This window comes from Cupressus sempervirens, chromosome 8 (genome assembly GCF_028749045.1).
Source record: "Cupressus sempervirens isolate cs-2001-9-10 chromosome 8, ASM2874904v1, whole genome shotgun sequence".
Classification (NCBI taxonomy): Eukaryota; Viridiplantae; Streptophyta; class Pinopsida; order Cupressales; family Cupressaceae; genus Cupressus; species Cupressus sempervirens.
In genome coordinates this window covers 233,992,190-234,015,161 of record NC_143125.1, presented here as the reverse complement: position 1 = coordinate 234,015,161, position 22,972 = coordinate 233,992,190, and the positions used below count along the sequence as shown (strand labels likewise).

Here is a 22,972-nt window from a genome sequence, read left to right as displayed (position 1 = left end):
ATGATAAAGCGATTTTGATACTGTAAGTTGTTGATTTACTAATAATAGTTATGATCATCTCATAGATCAATGCAAGAAAGATCTAATTAGAAAATTTGAGATGAAAGATTTGGGAGTCCATTACTTCCTAGGACTGGAAGTAAGGCAGAATTTTGACAACATTTTACTTAATCAAGGGAAGTATACATCAGATAGCTTGAAGAGATTTGGAATGTGGAATTGCAAGTCTATGTCTTCACCAATGGAGACTAATCTACATAAAACTTTAAGAAGTAGCAATAGAATCACCTTTCATAGATTCTACTCTCTACAGATAGAGGATTGGGTCCCTTATGTACTTGGTAAATACAATACTTGATATTTGCTATGCTCTTAACGCCTTAAGTCAGTTTATGTGTGAGCTAAAGGAGATTCACCTAGTTGCAATCAAACACATTATGAGATACTTACAAGGCACTCTTAACCTTGGTCTCAAATATGAGAAAGTTGACTTGGATTTACATGGATTAACAGATTCAGATTGGGGTGGAAGTGTTAAGGATAGAAAAAGTACTTCAGGATGTTGTTTTAGTTTAGGATCAGTAATGATATCATGGATATGTAGAAAATAGTCTTCAGTAGCACAAAGTTCCACAAAAGCTGAATACATTGCAGCAGTGATGGCCTCTCTGGAACTAGTTTGGCTTAGAAAGTTACTTGTGGGACTATTTGATCAAGCCATGAATCCTACGATTAGTCATTGTGATAATCAGAGTTCCATCAAGCTTTCTGTAAATCCAGTTTTTCATGACAGGTCCAATCATATTGAAATTCCTTACCATTATGTACAAGATATTGTTGATGCGAGTTTTGTATCACTTACATAACATATTAGGATTTGAATATTCAATATGGGATATCAAACATGCAACTCCTCTCTTGAAAAGTTATTACTCATGAAGACATAAGCAATAGCTCCAGTGTTCCTTCCACCGTTGGATACTCGCTCAGTTTTATCGCTGTGATTCGCTGGTAATCACGTAGGCGGCCTTACGCAAATTGTTGAGGGTGACTTGTACTTTGGTGGGATGAAGGTGATGGTGGCTCGGTTTGTGAAATGCGCGGAGGCAAATAATGTTGATGGTGGCGATGATGGAGGATGTGTCTGCCAATGGTGATGTTGATGGGAAAGCGATGGTGGTGGAGGGTGAATGGGTGTGTTCTGATACTCGACCTACTCTAACTTCTTTCCCTAAACTTCGACTACCCAGCTACTCACTATTCTACTCCTACTCCTATGAATGGAAGGTTAGCAACTGGACGGGGATTGAACCTAATGGAGTTGACCAGCGGCCTCACTTCCACAGGTGCAATGATTCAAAGGAATAATAAACTAGTTTACCACACAGAGCTTCCCAACTAGCCGCTAGTATGCTAGTGGTATAATATTGATCCCTATCAAACATTTACCAATGCTACCATACAACTATTCATCTACTTTAACCTCACTTAAACAACTTGAAATGAAACCAACTTTAACAACTTGAAAAGAAATCTAAGTGGAAGTAGAAAACATGCAATAACACCAAATGTTTTTAATCAACATGCAAATCGCAACAATGAAGAAGAGAGCAATTTTGGTATTATCTTCGTAACAATTTCTCCAACTTTTTACAAATGAGAGCAAATGGCCTTTTATAGGGGCCAAAAATACAATGGACGGTGGAGATCAAAACAAGATCAACGATCCAGATTGTATCCTCAAAACCCTAACTAGGGTTGCCACTCCATCGGCCAATGAGAAGCTGCCACCTCATCAATGGGCCAATGAAAAAAGTGCAAAAAGTGGCAACCAATGAAAAGGCACCAAAATGGTGGCCAATCAGAAATAGACACTTGTCCCATTCTAGAAGAAAGAGAAATTGCCACTTGGGCTTGCATCAAATGATCTTCTAATATAACTCTTCCCTTTTCTTTCATTTTCTTGGCTAAGGCAATGAACTTAGCTAGCCTTTTGTTAACTTCTTCCATAGGAGGACAAGGTGTGTGCTTTGCCCTGAGTTCCGCTAACTTTGCCATGCTGCTCGCTGCTTGTAGTATCCTTTCATGATCCTTCTCATATTCTTTCGCAAATCCAATAAAAGCACTGAGAGAGGAAAGGGTGCCCAAATGCCTTTTCTTGATAGCAACCTTTCTCAACTCATCCAACCTCGATCCAAAACCTGTCTCATTGATATCCTCTTTGCCAAGGGGGATTGTCCTTCCTTCAGTCTTTCCTTCATCCGTATCATGTCCATTGTATCGATATTGGTGTCGGTTATTCTCTTCATTTTCGAGAAGAAGGGCATTTTGGGCATCATATCCTCTTTGGCTTTCTTAGTCTTGTCTGCTTGGGATTCTTACTTGCACTAACATCCTCCATGCTCGTCGCTCTATTACGGGATGGTAGAGTGGTGGACCAGAAGGCAAGTAGAACCAAGGCAAGCAATCTTAAGACTAGAACGAAAGAGAGAAATCCGCTTAAGGACCCCTTTCAACTCTAAATGATTTGAAATTACCTTTACCAATAGCCAAGGGGGATTGTCCTTCCTTTAGTTTGTCCTTCATCCGTATGATGTCCACTGTAGCGATATTGGTGTCGATTATTCTCTTCATTTTCGAGAAGAAGGGCATTTTGGGCATCATATCCTCTGTCTTTCTTAGTCTTGTCCGCTTGGGATTCTTACTTGCACTAATATCCTCTACGCTTGTCGCTCTATTATGGGATGGTAGAGTGGTGGACTAGAAGGCAAGTAGAACCAAGGGAAGCAATCCTTAGACTAGAACAAAAGGAGGATGTCAGCTTAAGGACCCCTTGCAACTCTAGATGATGAAAATTAACCTTAACCAATAATCTTATATCGACTTTTCGAAATTAGGACTAGACCTCAAGAACGTCAAATCCTCTTGCAAATTAGAAATTTATCATGTATTTCACCTCCAAATAAAATTACCCAACCTAGGGCAAAAAATCACAGCTTCTTGCAAAAATCAGAATTTTATCTTCTACAAAATTCGGCTTCCATAAAATTCGGCTCCCACAAATTTCAACCTTCCACAAATTTTGCCCTCCACAAAATTCGCCAAGCAAGAAGAGTGCAAATATGCTCTTGCAAAATCGCCAACGCCTTGAGAAGGAGATGTGAGAAGTGAGGAAGAAATGGGAGAGAGGCCTCCTCTTATGCCCAACTTTCTTACTCTCTCCAAGCTAGCCGACTTGGACCCTGGGAGCAAAAAAACAATAATTAATGCAAAATTATGGCCCACAATTAAATACTTAGCTAAATATTAATTTTGCCATGATGAAAATTGCACTTAAAAATTGCCAATTAGTTCTAAATTGCAAAAGGAAATTAAATGGTGCCTTGGAGATGTTAAATATTTTCATTTAATGAGGATTTAGTAATTAATACGTCATTAAAATTGGATATTTGCTAACCAAAAGCCATTTTTCAATAAATTACCAATTTCATTAAAGGCAAAAATTTTCAAGCCAATTTTAATCTATTAAAGCCAATTTTTTGCAAATTTTCTCCAAATCGATTTTGTTATGCCAATTAGAACTTTTTTTCAAAAATAAAATAAAATTGCCTCTAGAGTCAAAAATCGATTTTTGCAATTTAGCCTCATTTCTACAAAATTTAAATTTTCACCAAAGAAAAATTTAAGATTTTCCAAAACCAAATATAACAAAATTTTTTCTTTTTTTTTTGAAAATTATCCAAATTTTCAAAAGAAAATGTCTAAGTACAAAATTTACAATTTTATCCCACTAAGTTGGAATTAACTTTGAAATTTGTTCGGCCTAAGGATAGAATTGGTGGCTCTAGAAAATCAGGTTAAGAAAAAATGGGATGAAAATAAGCTAAGTCTCTCCCATTGGCTTGAAAGTGTCCAAGGCGTGAAATCCTCAAATTTGAAACCTGTGGACCGAAAAATTGCTAAGGCAATTGAAAAAAAAGGGGGTCCCCAAAATTTTGGGGCGATGGTGTGAAAACCTCACAGCACATATGGTAGACAAGAAACTATAAAATTAGAATACATTTGTATTGCAGATTAGACAATAGATATTCTTACCAAACGTCTCTCTCAAGTGAAGAAAGATCACTTTAGGAAAAAACTTGGTATGGTTGAATCATGTAATTTTTGTATTCTTTAAGTTATTAATAAAATAATTATATTGTCAGGCTATTCACTGTTATGGGCTCCACCATTTGTATTTATTATCTAAGAGGTGATGATCTCTGAGATAATGAACAGTTGTATGAAAGACATTATGAGAGATGACGATCTCTTAGATAATGTGCTAAACAGTAGAGCTCTATTGTCAGATCTAGATGAGTTCAAGATCATATTGTGATGTAGGCATTTTTATGCCTGTAAGTCACAATTTGGATAAAGAAAGAATTTTATTATTCTCCAGAGTTTATCCTATGTTCTGGTAGATCTTAACTCAGGATCACATTTTGATATAGGAATGCCAGTACCTATGAGTCACAACTTGGATAAATGAAGAATTTACTTATTCTCCAGATGTTATTCTGTATATTGTATTCATTGCAATACTGTTATCACTATTATAAGTGATTTGTCGTATCACAGATATAGTAATATGACATAGGATCATGTGTTCAAAAATACGACATGCTAAGAAGAAGATTTAGATAGATATAGAGTTTTATTCTATGCTTATTCATTGTAATTGATGTTGCTAGATATATTATCTCTCAGTATGAGTATCAAGTTAAGAGGGAGTGTTAAAAGTATAATTCTAATCACATACTGGTCTGAATGTGTAGATCGTACAGACCTTAGCATTGTTCAAATACCTTCTGAAATGCCTAAAATATATATTGTTCTTTCTAGACATGATCAGCATCCCTTCTATTAAATAATTTTGTTAAACTTAACTAGTTTTAGTTAAGTTTATTTACACGTTCTTTACCTTGATTGGGTGGCGATCTTGAGGAAGCATTCTAGGCCAACCTAGACAAGGTCATGTCCCTTAAAGGGACATGCCCTTTTGGTATGTTATTTAGGTAGGGTGTGGTTGAAGGTTCAAGGACACACAAAAACATAGATGTCTGCTCCTTAATCAATACTGCCCTAAGATGACTTGCAGAAATTAAAAGCAATTTCAGAATTATATTTCTCCATTCAAACAAGACTGGATATTGAAGATTATCTACAACAAGCATAGTAAAGGTACAATCTAAGTCTGATTCAAGTTCAAATTTGTAGAAACCTTCTAGTTACAAGGCTCTGACACCATGATAAGTGTTGATCCTCAAAACTTCACTTTGACATGCCATTGCTGCTAGTTCAATGTCCTCACCATGTCGTCTCAATAATGTTGGTTGACTTAAGCCAATCTTAATTGGAGCAAGGGTCCTCTGTATAGATTTTGAAGGTGATTGGTCTACCCTACATAAATAGGCTTCCAAAATATCAAATGGAAGATAAACACCATTGTTAAGCTCTTTGCCAATGTTTTGTATTGCATTCAACCTCCATTGTCCATCATTGGGTGCCATGATTTGATCTAAGTTCCCAACAGGTGGCCAAGATGACCAATTTGATACGCTTGTAATGCCCTATGGGAGTAACTAACATACACGCACGAATCACATTTATGTAACGGTTCATAACAATGCTTTACAATTGTACTGTCAATGTAAGATATGTTGGGAAGTGTTTGTCTTGTCTACATACACAATCGTTGAAACCTCTGCTTCTTGTATGGTAACCTTTATTGTCCATATAGTGGGGCTAATTATTTGTTGTATGGTGCCTTGATCTTTGCTATTGTTGACATGGCAAGTACGGTTGTATGATAGTCTTTGCTATGGCAGATGAGTGCCCTTTTCCTGTGCATACAGATGTTTAGCACCCCTCACACTTGACCAACTTGTATGTTTGCGGTGGTGTTGTAGCCCTTTGGTCAACACATGTTGTAAGGACAAGTCTTCCCTTCTAGCATAGGATCTTTCTGCATACAAATGCCCATATCTTTTGGACTGAATTTGTATTTTGGAAAGTAATGAATTAATAGTATTATTTTGAGGGAATTTTGAGCAAATGCACTATACAACTCTAATTTACAAATTAGCACAAATGAAGCACCAGATTGATTTGTCGGCATAATGCCAATGACACAGAAATAATCCAGATTAAACAATGATAGTACTCTAGATTACAAGATGGAGCACGAATTGGTTCTTGCTAGAAGCCAATGATGCAAATATATTTATTTTTAGACGATGAAAGAACTTCAGATTACAATGGCCTTAGATAAGAGTTGAGCAATTACGGATTTGCCTCCAAATGAAGATGATTAACAAATTTGACATAGTGAAATATCAAAGTGATTTTTCTAATGGTAGACTAGGGTTTCTGTGAATCACGAAAACTGCAAACACTAATTATGGAGGATCTTTCATCTCTGAAATAACAAACAAGAACTCTAATTGGAATTCGTAGTACAAACAAAATATCCAAATTGCATACTAATAACTTCCTACATGTTAGTCATAAGTACCCCTCTTGAGAAACTCTTGAGGATTTACAAAAGAATGCCAACATGACAACAATTAATACAAAATGGTCCCCCTTGCTAATTAATTAAAATACTTTATTAAAATTGGGGACATTAAGTCAACTTTGTCAAAGCCATCTGAATGTCTAACCTAATAAGCATACATGGATCTTTATTTGCTAGGCAGAGTGAATGGTTTCTTGATTTATAATAATACTATTGAAGATGGATCTCCCTGGAATGAGACCAGCTTGTTCCTAAGAGGTAATTTGGGCAGATATATTGTAAGTCTGTTTGTCATTGCCTTTGAATGGATCTTATAAATTGTATAGCATAAGGAGGTAGTTCTAGAGTCTCCTAGTTAGCTTTCTTGGGAATCAGTGTTGAAAAGCTATTTGATGAATCTTGTATGAATCCCTGAGGTTGCTCCATATAGATCTCTTCAAGAAGATCACCATACAAGAATGCACTCTTCACATTCATCTGATGAACAACCCAACCATGAGCTGCTGCAATAGCTAGTGTCAAACCAATGGAGTTCATCTTAGCTACCGGTGCAAAGGTCTTAGTATAGTCAATACCAGGAACCTGTGAGAAACCTTTGGCAACAAGTCTAGCCTTATATTTATCCACACTTCCATCCGCTACAAACGTGGTTCGATAGATCCACTTACACTGAACCAACTTTCTTCCCTTAGAAAGAGGAACTAAGTCCCAAGTGTTGTTTTTCATTTAAGAGTTATATTCTTCCTCCATGGCCTTGTCCCACTCAGGAACACCTAATGCTTCCTTAAATGACTGTGGATCAGAAGCAATGGAAATATATGCATGTGGAAATTATTTGTGTTGTGACCTTGTCCTCCTAGTATCTGAAGGATTCCCCACCAATGAACCTGCTGAATCAAGTGTTTGTTGTGCCCAACGAGGTCTAGTGGAAGAAGGAGGAGGAATATCCTCAACTGTTTGTGGACCCTGCGGGGGTGGTGTCCTGCGAATCAAAGTTGAAGGAATATCATCTTTCAAGTCACTATCATCACTATCATCACTTTCCATGAAGGAGGAAGGAGGAGTTGAAGGAGCCAAACTTGGACAAGTTTCTTCAAAGTGAACACTCCTCTCAAAGAAAATTTCATGTGTCTTTGGATCCATGAGTTTGTATGCCTTAAGGTGGTTAGGATATCCAACAAATATACAAGGTTTACTTTGAGGTTCCAATGCCTTCTGTTTTTGTGGAGGTATCCTTGCCCATGCTGGACAACCAAAAACTTTAAAGCATTTTACACTTGGGTTTCTGCCACACCAAGCCTCAAAAGGTGTAATTCCATCTAAGGCCTTATGGGGACTTTTGTTTTGGATGAAATTGGCACAACACATGGCTTCTGCCCAAAAAACTTGATCTAGAGACTTATGTTGTAGCATACAAGTGGTCATCTCCTTAAGGGTTCTATTCTTCCTTTCAACAACACCATTTTGTTGTGGAATGTATGCAACTGAATGTTAAAGATCAATGCCCTCATGAGTACAAAAGTCTATAAGCCTTGAGTTCACATATTCCCTTCCATTATTTGTTCGTAGAATCTTGATGGCTTTCCCTGATTGCTTCTCAACTTGAGCTTTGAAGGTGATAAACTTATCAAACACTTCACTCTTATGAGCAAGAAAGAAGACCCAAGTGTAGCATGAAAAGTCATCAATGAAGGTGAGAACATAGCGAGCCTTTCTAAATGATGGTATTGGAAAAGGGCTAGCTACGTCACTATGAACCAATTCAAGAACAACAGTAGCTCTCCAAGACTTCCCCTTGTCAAAATTCTCTTTGAGATGCTTGCTTGCTTCACAACCTGAACATACACCCTCTGAATACTTGACTTGAGGTAGATCAATGACCATATCCTTGTTGCTAAGATGTTGAAGGTTGTGGTAATTGAGATGTCCAAACCTCTCATGCCATAGTTTACTTTGTGAATTTGAGTGGGTCAACAAGGCAAGGGAAGTGGACTTAGGCACAAAATGAGAAAAAGAATAAAGTTTTGTATCATGATTAGCCTTTCCAATTGCCACCATAGAATCATCCTTTAGATTTTCCACCACAACTGAATCAGGAAGGAACTCCACTTTGTTGCCACATCCATAGTGAGTTATTTGGTAGATTGAAAGAAGGTTGGTGCTAAGGTTGGGAACATGAAGAACATCCTTGAAGACTCCATTGTCCAACTCAACATTCCCTTTTCCTTCAACTTCCACTTGTGTGTCATTTACCACATAGATGTAAGGTACAGGTGATGGTTTCAAAGAGGAAAAATGCTCCCTTGAAGCACCCATATGATGTGTAGCTCTTGAATGAAGAACCCATTCCTTAGAATTGTTTGTATTTGCTACCAAAGCTTGTCCGTTACCTTTTGAAGTAGGTGAAGATCCCTTATCTTTATAGGCATTTGGATCAATTTAATTTTTCCTCATTAAGTTTAGCAACTCATCAATTTGCTTATCCTTACACTCATGTTCATCATGACTATTCTTCTTACAATAGGCACAAGTTTTCTTCTCCCTTTTGTTGAAGTTGTTCCCCTTATTATTTTTGGAAAAAGACTTGCCTTGTTGTGAAGAAGATTGTTGTGTGGAGGAAGATTGATGCGTAGAGGAAGATTGTTGTGTGTCATCTTGTGGCATAGCCTTCCACTGCTTTTGCTTCTTGTTGGAATTTTTACCACCTTGCTTCCCTTCATTAGCTACCAAGGCTTTGGTTTTGGAAGACTGGAGAATTCCCATGCTAACTTTTCATGTTCTAAGACCAACATTCCTGGAAATGACTCTAATGAAGGCTTAGTGAAGGCACCACCCATTGTTAACTTGTGAGTATTATAACTTGAAACAAAAGCGACATATTTAGGAGGAAGATGAGTCGTCACATGTTTGATCAACTTTCCATTCTTTATGGGTTCACCACAACCCTTAAGTTGTGCCCTATGCATGTCTACTTGGGTAAGATACTCTTTGATGGTGTCGAAATTCCTAGGATCCAATTTGAGAAGATTGTCCTCAATGGTGTAGGCCATATCTTCATCTACTATCCCATACAATGCTTCAAGTTTATCCTATACTTCTATTGGATTGTTAATGTTCGTGATGTGATATTTGACAGGATCTGAGATATTCTTTCTAGGGCCATTTCTTGTTTTGATGCCTAGTCTCCTTTACGAGACTCATTAGCATCATCATCAGGTTTCTTTGCTGCACCAATTACATAACGCAGTAAACCTTTTTCAACTAATGGTTCCTTTATCTTTTCTTTCCAAGTAGCATAATTATGTGGTGTTAACTTAGAAGCCAAGTGTTCCACTCCACTTGTTGATGTTACATTGTATAGACAGTTGGTTGGGAGTCTCATCTACTTGACACATACATGCCCTGACATAGCGTTTGTAGTTAACATGGTTTCTCGCTTCATGCAAGAACCACCCGAGCTTCATTGGAAGGCCGCCAAACACATCTTGCACTACATACAGGGTACACATACACATGGGATACACTATGCAGCAGGTACTCCACTTCAGTTGGTTGGATATACAGACTTAGACTATGCAAGGGATCTTGATTCTCGCAAGTCTACTTCAGTTTACATGTTTTATCTTGGTTCCAACCCCATTTGTTGGTAGAATAAGAAACAAAATACTATTGGTCTTTCTTCGATTAAGGTTGAGTATCAAGGAGTTGTCATTGTGACTACAAAAGTTATTTGGTTACAACATATTCTGAAGGAGTTTGGATTTGACATACCTAAACCCATTCATTGTGATAATCAAAGTGCTATTGAGATCTCAAAACATCCAATTTAGCATCAGCGGACCAAACATATTGATGTTCATATGCACTACATCAGAGAGTTGATACATGAGCAGGTCATTGCATTGAAGTATTGTCCTACAGTAGAGCAAGTGTCAGATATCTTCACCAAACCCTTCACTAAGGTCAAGTAGATCCATTTGCGCGATCTCTTGGGGGTGCATGATATTTCAAAAAGGGGAGTCACTTGACTTTTCTCTTCATTTTCTTTTATTGTACTTATCTCTCTTTTTGGAGGAGGGTTTTTCCCATAAGGTTTTCCCTCTGTCTCTGTTTTCAGAGAGATTGCATTGCATTGCATCAGATTGCATCATATGTAGAGCATTGCATTTGTACATGGGTACCTAACATGGCCTAGTAGCCGGGACCCATCATGCATTTTCATCATAGCTTTTGTGAGCTTAAGTGCATTCCTGCAAGTTGGACTAAAGGGGGGGTGTTAGTGTAAATAATTAATTATTATTACACTTAAAGTTTACTTAGGTTAAATGCATTATTTTATTAATTATCATATAGACACTTAAGAGTATGCGTAGTCATATGAGTTGTCTTGTTGACAACACAGGAGTTTGCATATTCATTTGAGTTGTCATGTAGACAACACATTTGTTTGTACTCCAATTGAGCACATGGTGTCTACAACATCTCTTTACGAGATACACCTATGTAAGCTTATCCTCTCATCATCACACAAACTCCTGTGCTCAATGGAGGATAATCTACTCTTGGTGGACATGTGCTTAGTTGTGAGGCTTATCACTCTGTTGACTCCTAGTCATTCTAGATGCCTTTATATACAGACACTTCTAGTGTGTATTTAATATAATATTCATTCTCATTATTGTTATTATGATCATACATTATTGGTACATATTTTGCTAGTGCTTGAGCTTCTTGATCTTAGTGTTATTTTTCCCTAAGGCAAATTCTTACAGTATTGTTGATCTCAGCGAGCAACCGACGTGTGTTCCTGGTGGCTTCAATGGCTACCCAAAGTTCCTTTCCCAAAAAGTGCTAAAATTTCTGGAAAAGGCTTCTTGGAAGCCATCTAGGCCAGGATCTTTTTTAGGATGGAGTTGAAATAAGTCTGTCTTTATTTCATCAAAGGAAAATTTATGATTATTGATAAAGATTGTCATTTTCAGTTATTAGGTTTGGGATAAAATTGTTGTTCGGCATGCTTATTAGCATGGTCCCAATTATTAAGAGTATTGAGTAAAAGTCTACAAATTGCTTTGCTGAAGCTTGAGGGTCTTTATGGACATCCACTCTTGTGTTTTTAATTTTCAGAATTCAATATATATTTCTTCTGCTTTTAGTACTGTTATAAGAGAATGTGGTGTTTTTATCTGTCAGATAACCAGGTTTCTCTGAATTTTAGTTTCCAAAATATCTCTTTTTTCGCTAGTAAGTCTTCATATTCAGCTAACAACAGTTTTTCTGATAACTTTTGCTATACATTCCTGATATTATTACATCTTCATTTGAGTTCTGAATTTCATTTTCTACAGTGATTTTTTATTCAAAGATATTTTTTAAGTGCTCTTTGTTCCATTTCAGAATTTTGTTTTTAAGAGATTTAAAAGTTTAAACACAAAAGAGAACTGTTGGAATCCTCCAAGCTATTCTCTACCCACTATTGTTCTAGTAAATTTTAAAATACTTACAATGAAATCACATGTTTTCAAACTTGAAGGGGTTCTTAGAAGATTTACACCCATCCTCCATGGCTAATTTGACTAGGAAATGATCAGAACCAGGACACGTAAGGATAGTTGCAGAAAGGGTCCTGTCAAAGGGGCTAAGATCCCCTTCGAACAAAAATCTCTCTAATTTTTCCACAGTGTGGCTAAATCTATCTCTTCTATTGTTTCAGGTGAAAGTGCCATTGCTCATTTTAATGTCCAGCAGATTGTTATTATTGAACCAATCTCTAAAGTCTCTCAGGGATTGGGATTCATGTTGGATGCATCCACTCTTTTCCCTGACATCCAAAATGGCTTTGAAATCTCCCCCTGTTACATAGTCATAGTCAATAAACTGATTGAAAGGAAGAACATATATGGTCAGCTATCCATCTATGTACTTCTATAAATTTACTATCTTGACGATAATAATGGTCAAGGCTTTTATTTTTTTTCAACATTGCTTGACGTGCATGTTATGAGTCCAATATCTCAGCGGCTAATTTATTTAAGATCTGAAGCTTGTTTAGGTGTTTCAGGTAGTCGTTTTAAAGCATATTTATGAAACATTTTTGTATTCTGAGGATAAGATGCTTGAAAGCCATTCGAGTAAGGACAAAATATGTCACTGGAAAGAGGCCTGGTTCAGGAAGATTAATCTGAGTAATTTTGACATGTTTTAAATGGGTTTTGTATGGGATTGAGATGTAAAACAGTTTTTCTTTCCTTGTATTTAATTGCTAACTTTTCTAGCAATGCTTAATTTGCAGGTATATGGACTATCGTGGCTTGTCATAGTTGTAGTTTTATTGGTACTGAAGGTAAAATGTTCAACCTGTAAGACCTATATCATGTTCTTAAGGTCTTTGAGAGAAAGCATTGGACTAAATTCTTTGTTAAAAAAGGGTTCTTGGTAATAACCGTTACTTTATCCTTCAATCATATTCTAATCAAATGGAAATCATTGTTATTGCAGACTGTATCAATGGGAAGACGAAAATTCAGTGCTGATTTTCAACTTATGTTTCGGCTTCTGAAGGGCCTTCTTTTCATTGGATTCGTGGCAATTTTAATTGTTCTCTATGTCGTTTGTAATATGACATTGAAAGACTTGTTTGCATGTATTCTTGCCTTCATGCCCACTGGATGGGCTTTGCTTCAGGTAAGATGATTCTTTCATTATGGTACTATTTGTAAGTTTTCTAGTGAACGCCTGACTAACCATAAAATTAATTGATAGCAACTTTGTTATGGAGATTTATGTTTAGTTTTCTAACTTCATTTCTATATAGATTGCGCAAGCCTGTAAGCCACTTGTGTACCGCATAGGATTTTGGGATTCCATTCGGGCTCTTGCGCGAGTATATGAATTTATAATGGGACTTCTGGTCTTTACACCCGTTGCTGTATTGGCCTGGTTTCCATTTGTTTCAGAGTTCCAAACTCGTCTGCTTTTCAATCAAGCCTTTAGCAGAGGTTTGCAAATTTCACGTATTCTTGCCGGTAGAAAGAAGGATTGGTCGGCAACAAGTAAAGAGTGAGACCAGCTATGTACTGCTTCAGTGCGGTATGTGAAAATATTGTAACAGGCATGCCCATTAAGTTATGGAATGAAGCCACTGGATCCTCCACATGCAATGGGTACAGCAGTAAAATGGTCTGGATATGGTGGTGATTCAGCTTCAGCGGAACACAGAACTAACTACTTTCACTGCAGTCAAAGTCTACGTACTGTTTGGCAAATGACATTAGCTTCTGCTGCTGGACTCTCTTTGAGCAGACATGAATATGTTACTCTTACCATGCTTTATTCCCTTATTAGATCCTCCTATTTTAAAGCTTAATATCTTGTCACAGATAATCCATATTATATTTGTAGATGTTTGGTTTGGAGTCAGTCCACAATGTGAATATTGAGGAGTGCTCTGTATAACGCATAACCTCCAAATTTGTTTCTGAAGGCAACTGAAATCATGGGAATGAAAATTTTAATTTAGCTCACAAGATCAATAAACATTGTGTTATATGTTGCTTCTATCTTATATAAATCATACTATTTGGGTGACATTGATGCTGTTTGCTGAGTATCTGTAAAGAGATCATATATGTTTAGTTCAGGATAATTTGAATTGGAATAGTATGTGAGGAGAGCTTTTCTAAATTATTCTTAAAATCTAGAACAAGAATCTGGAATCTTGTTGAAGTAAGTGGTCTAGAATAAGAATTGTAGTCCAGATCAGATCTCTATGATTTTTGATTTTAGAATTGAGCATAATATTTGACAAAAATATTTATGTTTCTGCCTATTATATATAATAGGTAGCTAACTAATGTTTTGGTTAGTTCCTAATAGGCAGGGAACTGATGTTTTGGTTAGTTCTTAGTAATTAATTGGCAGGGAAGTAATGTTTTGGTTAGTTCTTACTAATTAATTTTGACAATAAAACAATTCAAGATTTCGAAGGCTTGGTGAGTTTTACTTTCAATATTTTTTTTCCTTAAATTTCTAATTTCTTATTGGGTTTCGCCAATTTAGCTACGGATAAAATTATATTTTAAATTCAGAAAAATGCTTTAAAATGGAGATAAGGACAACTGGCAATGAAACCCATCGTTGATATTAATTTAGTCAGCTGGTAAGCTACCGTGTAAGTCGGTGACTACTGGGTCATTTATCAGTTCTGCTGCCAGATTTTTTGTTATCCCGCAGTTTAAGGTAAGCACCGGAAGCTTCAACATCGGTGCAATTAGGATCTCCTAGGTTCTGCCTGCTGCACACACATGCACATCAACGGCTACAAGACCATTAGTTACAACAGTGTCGTGGCTATGAATCAGTCATCTTCTTCGTCTTCCTCCAAGTTCTGGGGAATTAATGATCCCGAAGTGAAGAGGAAGAAAAGGGTGTCCAGCTACAATGTTTACACCGTGGAGGGCTTCCTTCAGGAAGGGATTTCAGTTGCTCAAGGACAAGTACACTGAAAACTTCTACGGTTGGTGGTAAGATCATTCCTGCTAAAAAATAGCTTTAAATGCTAGGCACCGCACCTCGCCCCCACTGCCTTTATTGTTCTGTTTCTAAGATTCATAAGAGATCAACGTGACAGGAGGTCCCAAGGGAAATAGCAGATGCCCAGTAGATTCTTATTATGTTGAATCCTAAAATGAAGACTGGTGTTTATTGGGTCTCAGCTTTTTCAAATGGAAGGATTCTATATTGAACAATGAATCTGAATGACTGTGTTCTTTGTTTGCCTGCTGTTATGGGTGTTTTTGCTTAATCTTGGCACCCAGCCCATATTACTAAATGTTTGTTTTCTCCTGGAATATCAATATATCTACAAGCAAGTATTATGTTACATGTCTGAGACGTGGTGATTCCAATGGAAAAGCAAGGACAAGCCAAGTCTAATAACCGTTGTCGGTTATTCAACATGAATGTTCTTGATTAATCCAAACAGACGAGAGTGGAAAAACGAAATTCAATGTTTCTAAACAAAACTTACCAAATTCTAAACAAATCTAAATTCTATACAAATCCCCATCAACATGTTCCATGTCGACTGTTCAATATTAACGATATTTATATTTGCGCTTTCAAATATGAATTAATGCTTAGCAATCTGCAATTTACCCTGATCATGAAAGTCTCACTAGTGCTTTATTTTCGTTTTTTCAAAATTTAAATAATGTAGTGCGAAGTTCTAATTTTTCAATCAAGTATCAAAAGAGGATATGGTGGTGTGTTATATCAATATTAATGAACTTTCTGTCAAGACTTTTGGACTACTCCTAGTTCAATTATATGTAATCAAAAGCTAAAACAAAGAAAGAGTTCAAATCTGCAAATATTCGAAGTCTGTATGAATCTGATCAGTAATAAATAGTCAATCTACAGTTTCGAAGACGAGACTAAGAATAAATATAATACCAAATCGCGTCCTGAGAAACTATTTGGTAGGAAATAACCAAGACAACCGGTATTCGTCATAAAGCGACGGATTTAACAATTTAAACAGAGCTGTCCTTTTTCAGACAGATTAACCATGTAAGATAAAAGAGAAAACGAGGCCCATTAGACACCTCCCTGTCAACAGCGCCCTATTACATAAATCCTCTCATGGAATCAATACAATTATAATTCTACATAAAATTGAATGAGATCAAGGATCATGAGAGCAAATGTCAAAACTGCGTATGTAAAGGTCAAAAGAGATGGAAGGAATAACAGAGATGGAAGGAATAACAGTTTTCTTGAAATTAAAATCTTTCCAAAACTATAAATTATTATAAAAGTAAGCACTAGGTAGCAAGAATGTATGAAAAGAGATATAAATGTTAAAAAACAATAAACAAACATAAGAAATTGATGGAAACTTGGATAACATAACAACAACAATTAACAAAAATCAATTAAGGATAATCAAACAAGAACAAAGAAGAAATATATCAAGATCTGGTTCCCTAACCCTAACAGCTTGTGTAGTATCTTGTGTTTCTAAGCTTTCTTTGCATATCAACAAAGGAACATTAGTATGATCCTAAAGCGGAAAGTATGGATATGGCATAAGAAAGGATTCCATAATGTATACTAAGAAAGATAATTTTACAATCATAGAGGGAATGCCCTTTCATCCTATGTAAAGTGGGGTATGCCCCTTTGAAGATCCAAATATGGGCAATTGTAATATTTATACAGGAGTTCGGTCTCAGACTTTATCAAGGTTTTCTTTGTCCTGTTCTTTTTTTTCGATGCCTGGGGCAAATCTACTTTGTAATTTTAATTAATTAATATACTTATTAATTATTTAAAACTATAGTATTAAATTTTCATATAGACTTTTACTATAGATATATATCTCTTATATAATAATTTTTAATCTCTTATATGTGATTTCATGGTAAGTATTTTAAAATTACTTATCATGTTATACTTGTTATTGTACTTATATAAAAATGAATGTTTCTATTATTAATTTCTTAATGCATTTTAATTGAATAACTAATTTAGGTCAAAAATATTTTTTATTAAGTATTTATTCAAATTCTAATTTTTTTTGAGATTACCATATTCAAATCATAGAATATTTATTCATTTTACTAACTACTTCAAATTCTATTTATTTAAAATAAATATAACATGTATTATATTAATAACTCTAATAATTTTTTTACAACTTAGTCAATTAATAAGCATTTAAAAATGTTATATTTTAAACTATTTTTTTGATAACATATATACTATATTAATATTTTCACCTGTCTACTCTTATTCAAACTTTTGCTTGAATCTATATCAGTTTAATTTTAGTTTTATAATAGTTCTATACAAATAATTAAATTTTGTAATAATATCTATAGTAAAAATCTATTTGAAAATTTAATACTATACAAACAATCAACTATAAAACTAAAACAACTACAAGATCTTACAGATCTAGATTGGTTGGCGATGGTGGCACTAGAAGGCTGCTTTGTCCTACGTGTAGGAGATGAGGGAGAGAAGAAAGAGGTGATGTAATGCCCCACCAAGGGATCCAAAGAATTAACCTAGAATTTCAGTAAGTTTGGTAAACATTTTATTTTATTTTACATGAAAGTAAATACCATACATAACTTATTCACAATAACGGAAGCAATAGCAATGTCCATCTGAGAAGTAAACATAACATACATAACAGATTACATTCTTTAAGATCCCTTAACGTTGAATTACATACATGAATCCATCTAGTACAACAACCACATGAAATAATAATGATAAGTCCAATGTTCATACATTACATTTCCAAATGCTCAATCATCCACTGTACATGTCACAGGGTATGGAGGCTTAAAAGAATATACATATGTGAAATAAGGTACATCATCCTATTCTAATCCATGATACATCAAAGACAATCACATGATACTCATGATACATCATCATAGAATACATATACATCCATCATAAGATCAAACATAATTAACTAAGTGCACGGTTCCTCCCAACCGTTAATAGCATCATTAGACCATCGTGGGCCCTAGCCATCCTTGCGTGCGTAACATCCCAAATCACCGAAGAGATAATCGGTATTAACATAGTAAGAATGTCACTCCTAACATATACAACATCATATGTAGAAAGTAATCTAACATGCAAATATAAGCATAAGATAACATCATCTAACATATGCTAATCATCAATGAAAGGATACATAACCACCATCACGAAGGACGCATCAGCCATGATGTCTCAATGAATCTCAAATGGTAAGAGTGGAAAATACACTACCACCCGATCGCGTGGTACCTAAGTGGTCCACTCCTACCGTGCTGAGGAGATAATCTCAAGTCCCAAATAGGCTATCCATAACACATAGCACAAATCTCTATAGTCCAGGAATCCTAAAAGTATACTAACTCAAAGGTTCCAATCATGAAACTGACATCTACTTCCCAGAGGCACACAATGACATGTAGGAACCTACTATGCAAGCGAAAAAGTGTCATCGCATTTATCACGTACAAGTTACCCTGGCAGTTAGCTAAACTCCACGAGTCCATACTGATCTCATGCGGCCACTAGTATCCTCTCATACTGACAACGCATACTATGGAATGCAAAGTCACAACCATGCGTTCTCACTACTCCCATCCTAGCCTATACAACCACTCAAGGCATGGGCGAGAACCAAAACTCTTATCTTTTTAGGTTCATTCAGTTAGTATTAGGTGTGAATGTTATCACTTATTAATCCAACTTACAATGAGTTACCCTGGCAGCCTCTTAGGGCCCCGACCCCCATTGCAAGCCACTTCCCGTCACTACATGCAGATATCCTACCCTAATGCTCATGAAATCATAAATCTCAAAATCACAAAAATAATCCATAATAAAATCATCAAATATGCATAAAAGCATCAAATCTCCACGAACAAACATCCATAGAAAATCATGACCACAACAGCTCTCTATTGGCAACTAAAGCATCACTGATAATCAAAAGTATCAAATGGTTCTCAATAACCAAAATATATCTCAAACACATTGATCGAAGACTCCAAAAATGGTTGAGTCAAACATGTCACAACATGACATCATCAAGAATAAATCCACATTTTAGTACCATCATGGCGACTAAAAAATAACCAAGGATAACTGATCGATGACCAAAAATAATCGTTAAGTCAAGTGTCTCATAAATAAGAATCTCAACTATAACAATCAGTATTCACATCCAATACACAGAGCATTCCATCACATAACCATGGTTGGGTTATAAAGATCGAGATTAAAACATCATCATTGCATCACAATCACATAACCCCCAAGCCTCTGGTAGACGTCCTATACTGATCAACACTAGTCAACCCAAAACCCAAAACAATAGCATAAAGAATACACAATGTAAACACATGTTTTGGTTTTGCCAAGTTTTCAAATTTGAATTCAAAAGTCTCAGTTTACGTATTCTCAAATTAACATCAAGTGAAAAAATTTCACGTTTTACCTAACCCATGTATTTGTTTGATAGATAAAAAGTTTCTCCATTAGACTCAATTTTCTAATTGATCTAATAATATTTTATTTATATAAACTTTGTTTGAAGTTTGACATTTCCTAAGAACAAAACTTCGATTATTTATTCTAATAATTAATCTTAATTAAAACTAAGTTTAATTAAATTAATTATTAATATCTCTTCATAATTGACAAGCTTAATAGCAATATTTTAAATCATTAAAAAAAGAGTGACCCATTAATTGAGAACTTTATAATAATCATTTAAAATTAATTATATATACATATATACTTATATATATATATATATATAAATATATATATATAAATATATATACATATATATATATATATATACATATATATATATATATATACATATATATATATATATATATATATACATATATATATATATATATATATATATATATATACATACATAAATATATATATTTAATAGCATTTAATAATTAATAACATTTCAGCATTTAAAACAAAATCGAAACTCAAATCGCATATGAAATAACGTTGCGGATTAAACCTTATATAATTTGAAACTCACATATGACTCAACGCGATTTAAAATCGCACGTCTATTTGAAAGTACCGCACTGCAGGTACACTGCGGATCGTAGGTACACTGCGGTCGCAGGTACCCTACGATCTCGCAGGCCTGCGGTGGGTGGGGTATATGATACCCGCCCAACATTTACATGTATATCTTTTTAAAAACGTTTTCAATGTAACGTTTTCTTTTTATAACGTTTTTTCGAAATGAAATTGAAATCGCAAATGCGTTTTAATGAGTATTACTACGATACTCGCTCAGCTTTCCAATTAAATAAATAAATAAATAAATAAATAAATATGTGTGTGTGTGTGTGTGTGTGTGTGTGTGTGTGTGTGTGTGCGTGCGCGTGTGTGTGTGTGTGCGTGCGTGCGTGTGTGTGTGTGTATATATATATACAAATATACGCAGGGTTTTATACAGTATAAATTTATATACGAAAATACAGATCTGAACTATATATGTATTTTCACAAAGTATATATATATATATATATATATAAGTTTCCTACAATTATTTACTCTCTAAATTTTCTCTATAATTTTTTTTTCAATGAATTTGGCTACAATTCAACCCTAGCCTCGTATTTTTTTTCCAGATCTATGCATGTAATATTCTCAAATAAATTAACTACTCAATAGAGAATGCATACAATAACAATAGAAAATTTCTCAGAAGACATATAGAAGACACGAAGAAGACAGGGAAATGAAAGATGTGAAAATAGCACAAATAAAATCACAAGAATCTACCCGGATTCTGATGCTAAATCGCTCTTCCTCAGAAATCCCGCAGAGCAAGCTCCCTTCTTCAGAACTCTCAAATCCTCCAATGCTCCAATTGCACTCCAAATGCTCTCCCTAAGCTTCTAGGAATGCTTGAATATAAATAGCTCTCAGGAAACCTCTAGAATGCTTCTTGAAACCGCTGAAAGGTGTCACCAACTAAGCATGGGTCTTTTCCAACCTTTTTGATGAGTCATAGAGTTGTAGACACCATGTGCTTAATTGATGCACTAACCCCCATGTTGTTGACACATCAGAAATAGAAAAGTGCGTTAATTCCCATGCAAGCTTATAACTCCAATAATTTCTATTTAAATTTTATAACTTTCATTTTAATTTTTATAACTTTTATTATTATTATTTTATTTATTACTTTATTATTATTTTATAATTATTATAAATTTAAATTTCTAGTTTTCTTTTATTTAATTCCTTTTCCCTAATAATTCACATTTAATTAATTACAATCAAAATATCAAAGATCATGATATTTTATTAATTTTTTCAAATAAATAATTTATTAATTAAATCTATTTATTAAGACTTAATTAATGAAAAATTCACCATAGACCTGTAAGATAAAATATGAAAACCCATCATAAAACAAATCATACACAATAAATCTAAAGGGTTAAAGATCACGAAATATGTCATCCGACACATTCGGTGGGTATTCAACTTTGATACTTGTCCTAACTCAATAGGACAAATGGTTTTTAGGTTTGGGATTTGGACTTGAGAATTTATCTCCCTTCTCTTATCATTGAGATAGTATAATAGGGTACGCTCATCCTGGCAATTCAGGGAAATCGATACTCGGTACCTGCAACCTGCAAAAAAACCATGCATGTACATACAATATATAATGCTAAGCTAAACAGACAATGGCAGGAAGTGGTGCATCGTGTAGATCCCGACTAAGCAGGTGACTATGACTCCCTTCCTTAACCACATTAGAAACGCCATACAATAAGAAAACACACACACCATACACATGCAAGTATGGGGTAAGTAACCATAATTAAACACATAAGATAATAAACCATCTAACTAATCATCATTAATAACTAAAAAAAATGTAATGATCATCATACATACATGAAATGTAAAGTCTAAATGATCTCATCATATATCAACTGAATCCATATCATAATATCTGATAGTGTCAAAACAACACCACTAAACCATCAACATAAAACTAGTCTACATAGTCTAATAATAATAGCAACAATAAGTCTAGAAAAGATGTGAACGAAGGTAGGTACTACAGGTGATAAGCTGAACTAAGGTCACTCTCTGGGGCAATAAGAGTTGTAAGGTGTGGTCACAGAGCTGCATAGTCTCTTTGAGGTATAGTGCAAGGCATCTCTGGTTCGTGTAGTTGAAAAAGGCCGCAAGGGAGTTGCACTCCCTAAATAAGCAATAGATTCTCCCATGAATCTCATAGTAGGTGGGACAATGAAAAATGAAATGGATCTTTGTCTCGGCTGTGCCCAAGGTACACAATTGACAAGTCCGGTCCTCTCTGTCCATGTGGTGATCTATCTAAATTTGAAGCCGGTGGGAGCCAACCTTGAAGGAGCCTAGAGATATGCGTAAGGCATGACACCAACATCGAGACAAGTAGCTAGGGGGCATAATAATACTCTCTAATAACTAGAAGGTGCTTGGCGTAAAAAAGCCATCTTTGGGCGTAAGGCGCCCGCAGGGTCTACCGAGTCGTGGTGAATTACTGTCTATAAATATCAAGTCTGACATGCTGGTTCATCTCCTGCTATGAGGGGAGGAGGTGGAGAGCATCGAGAGAGAATTGGAAGGGAGGGAGGTGGTCAATATCAATCCCAATCAAGCTCAACAAAGACAAAGCTTGCATGAACCAAAAATGGGCCTAGGAGTTCAAAGGAGTAATAAGCCAAGTAAGAGTATCTAGACCAGTCACTCGCAGAGTCAACAGAACCACAAAGACGATGAAGAAACCAAATCAGGTCAAAAATAACGACCAACCTAAAGGGATGGGCCCAGAACTTGACT

The 22,972-nt window shown here is 35.4% G+C and overlaps 1 protein-coding gene across 8 annotated transcripts in view; it reads left to right on the top strand.

Annotated features, from left to right (window-relative positions):
• The window catches only part of LOC149542351 (callose synthase 3-like), a 167,556-nt gene extending 153,408 nt beyond the window's left edge, over nucleotides 1–14,148 (top strand). For all 8 annotated transcript variants that reach the window (XM_089797320.1, XM_089797319.1, XM_089797324.1 and 5 more), the window contains 3 exons: nucleotides 12,852–12,902; nucleotides 13,058–13,243; nucleotides 13,374–14,148. In XM_089797320.1, coding sequence (XP_089653446.1) covers nucleotides 12,852–12,902; nucleotides 13,058–13,243; nucleotides 13,374–13,622 — 486 coding nt within the window. In that variant the 3' untranslated portion in view covers nucleotides 13,623–14,148. The remainder of the gene's footprint in view (nucleotides 1–12,851; nucleotides 12,903–13,057; nucleotides 13,244–13,373) is intronic.
• The last annotated feature ends 8,824 nt before the right edge of the window (nucleotides 14,149–22,972 follow it).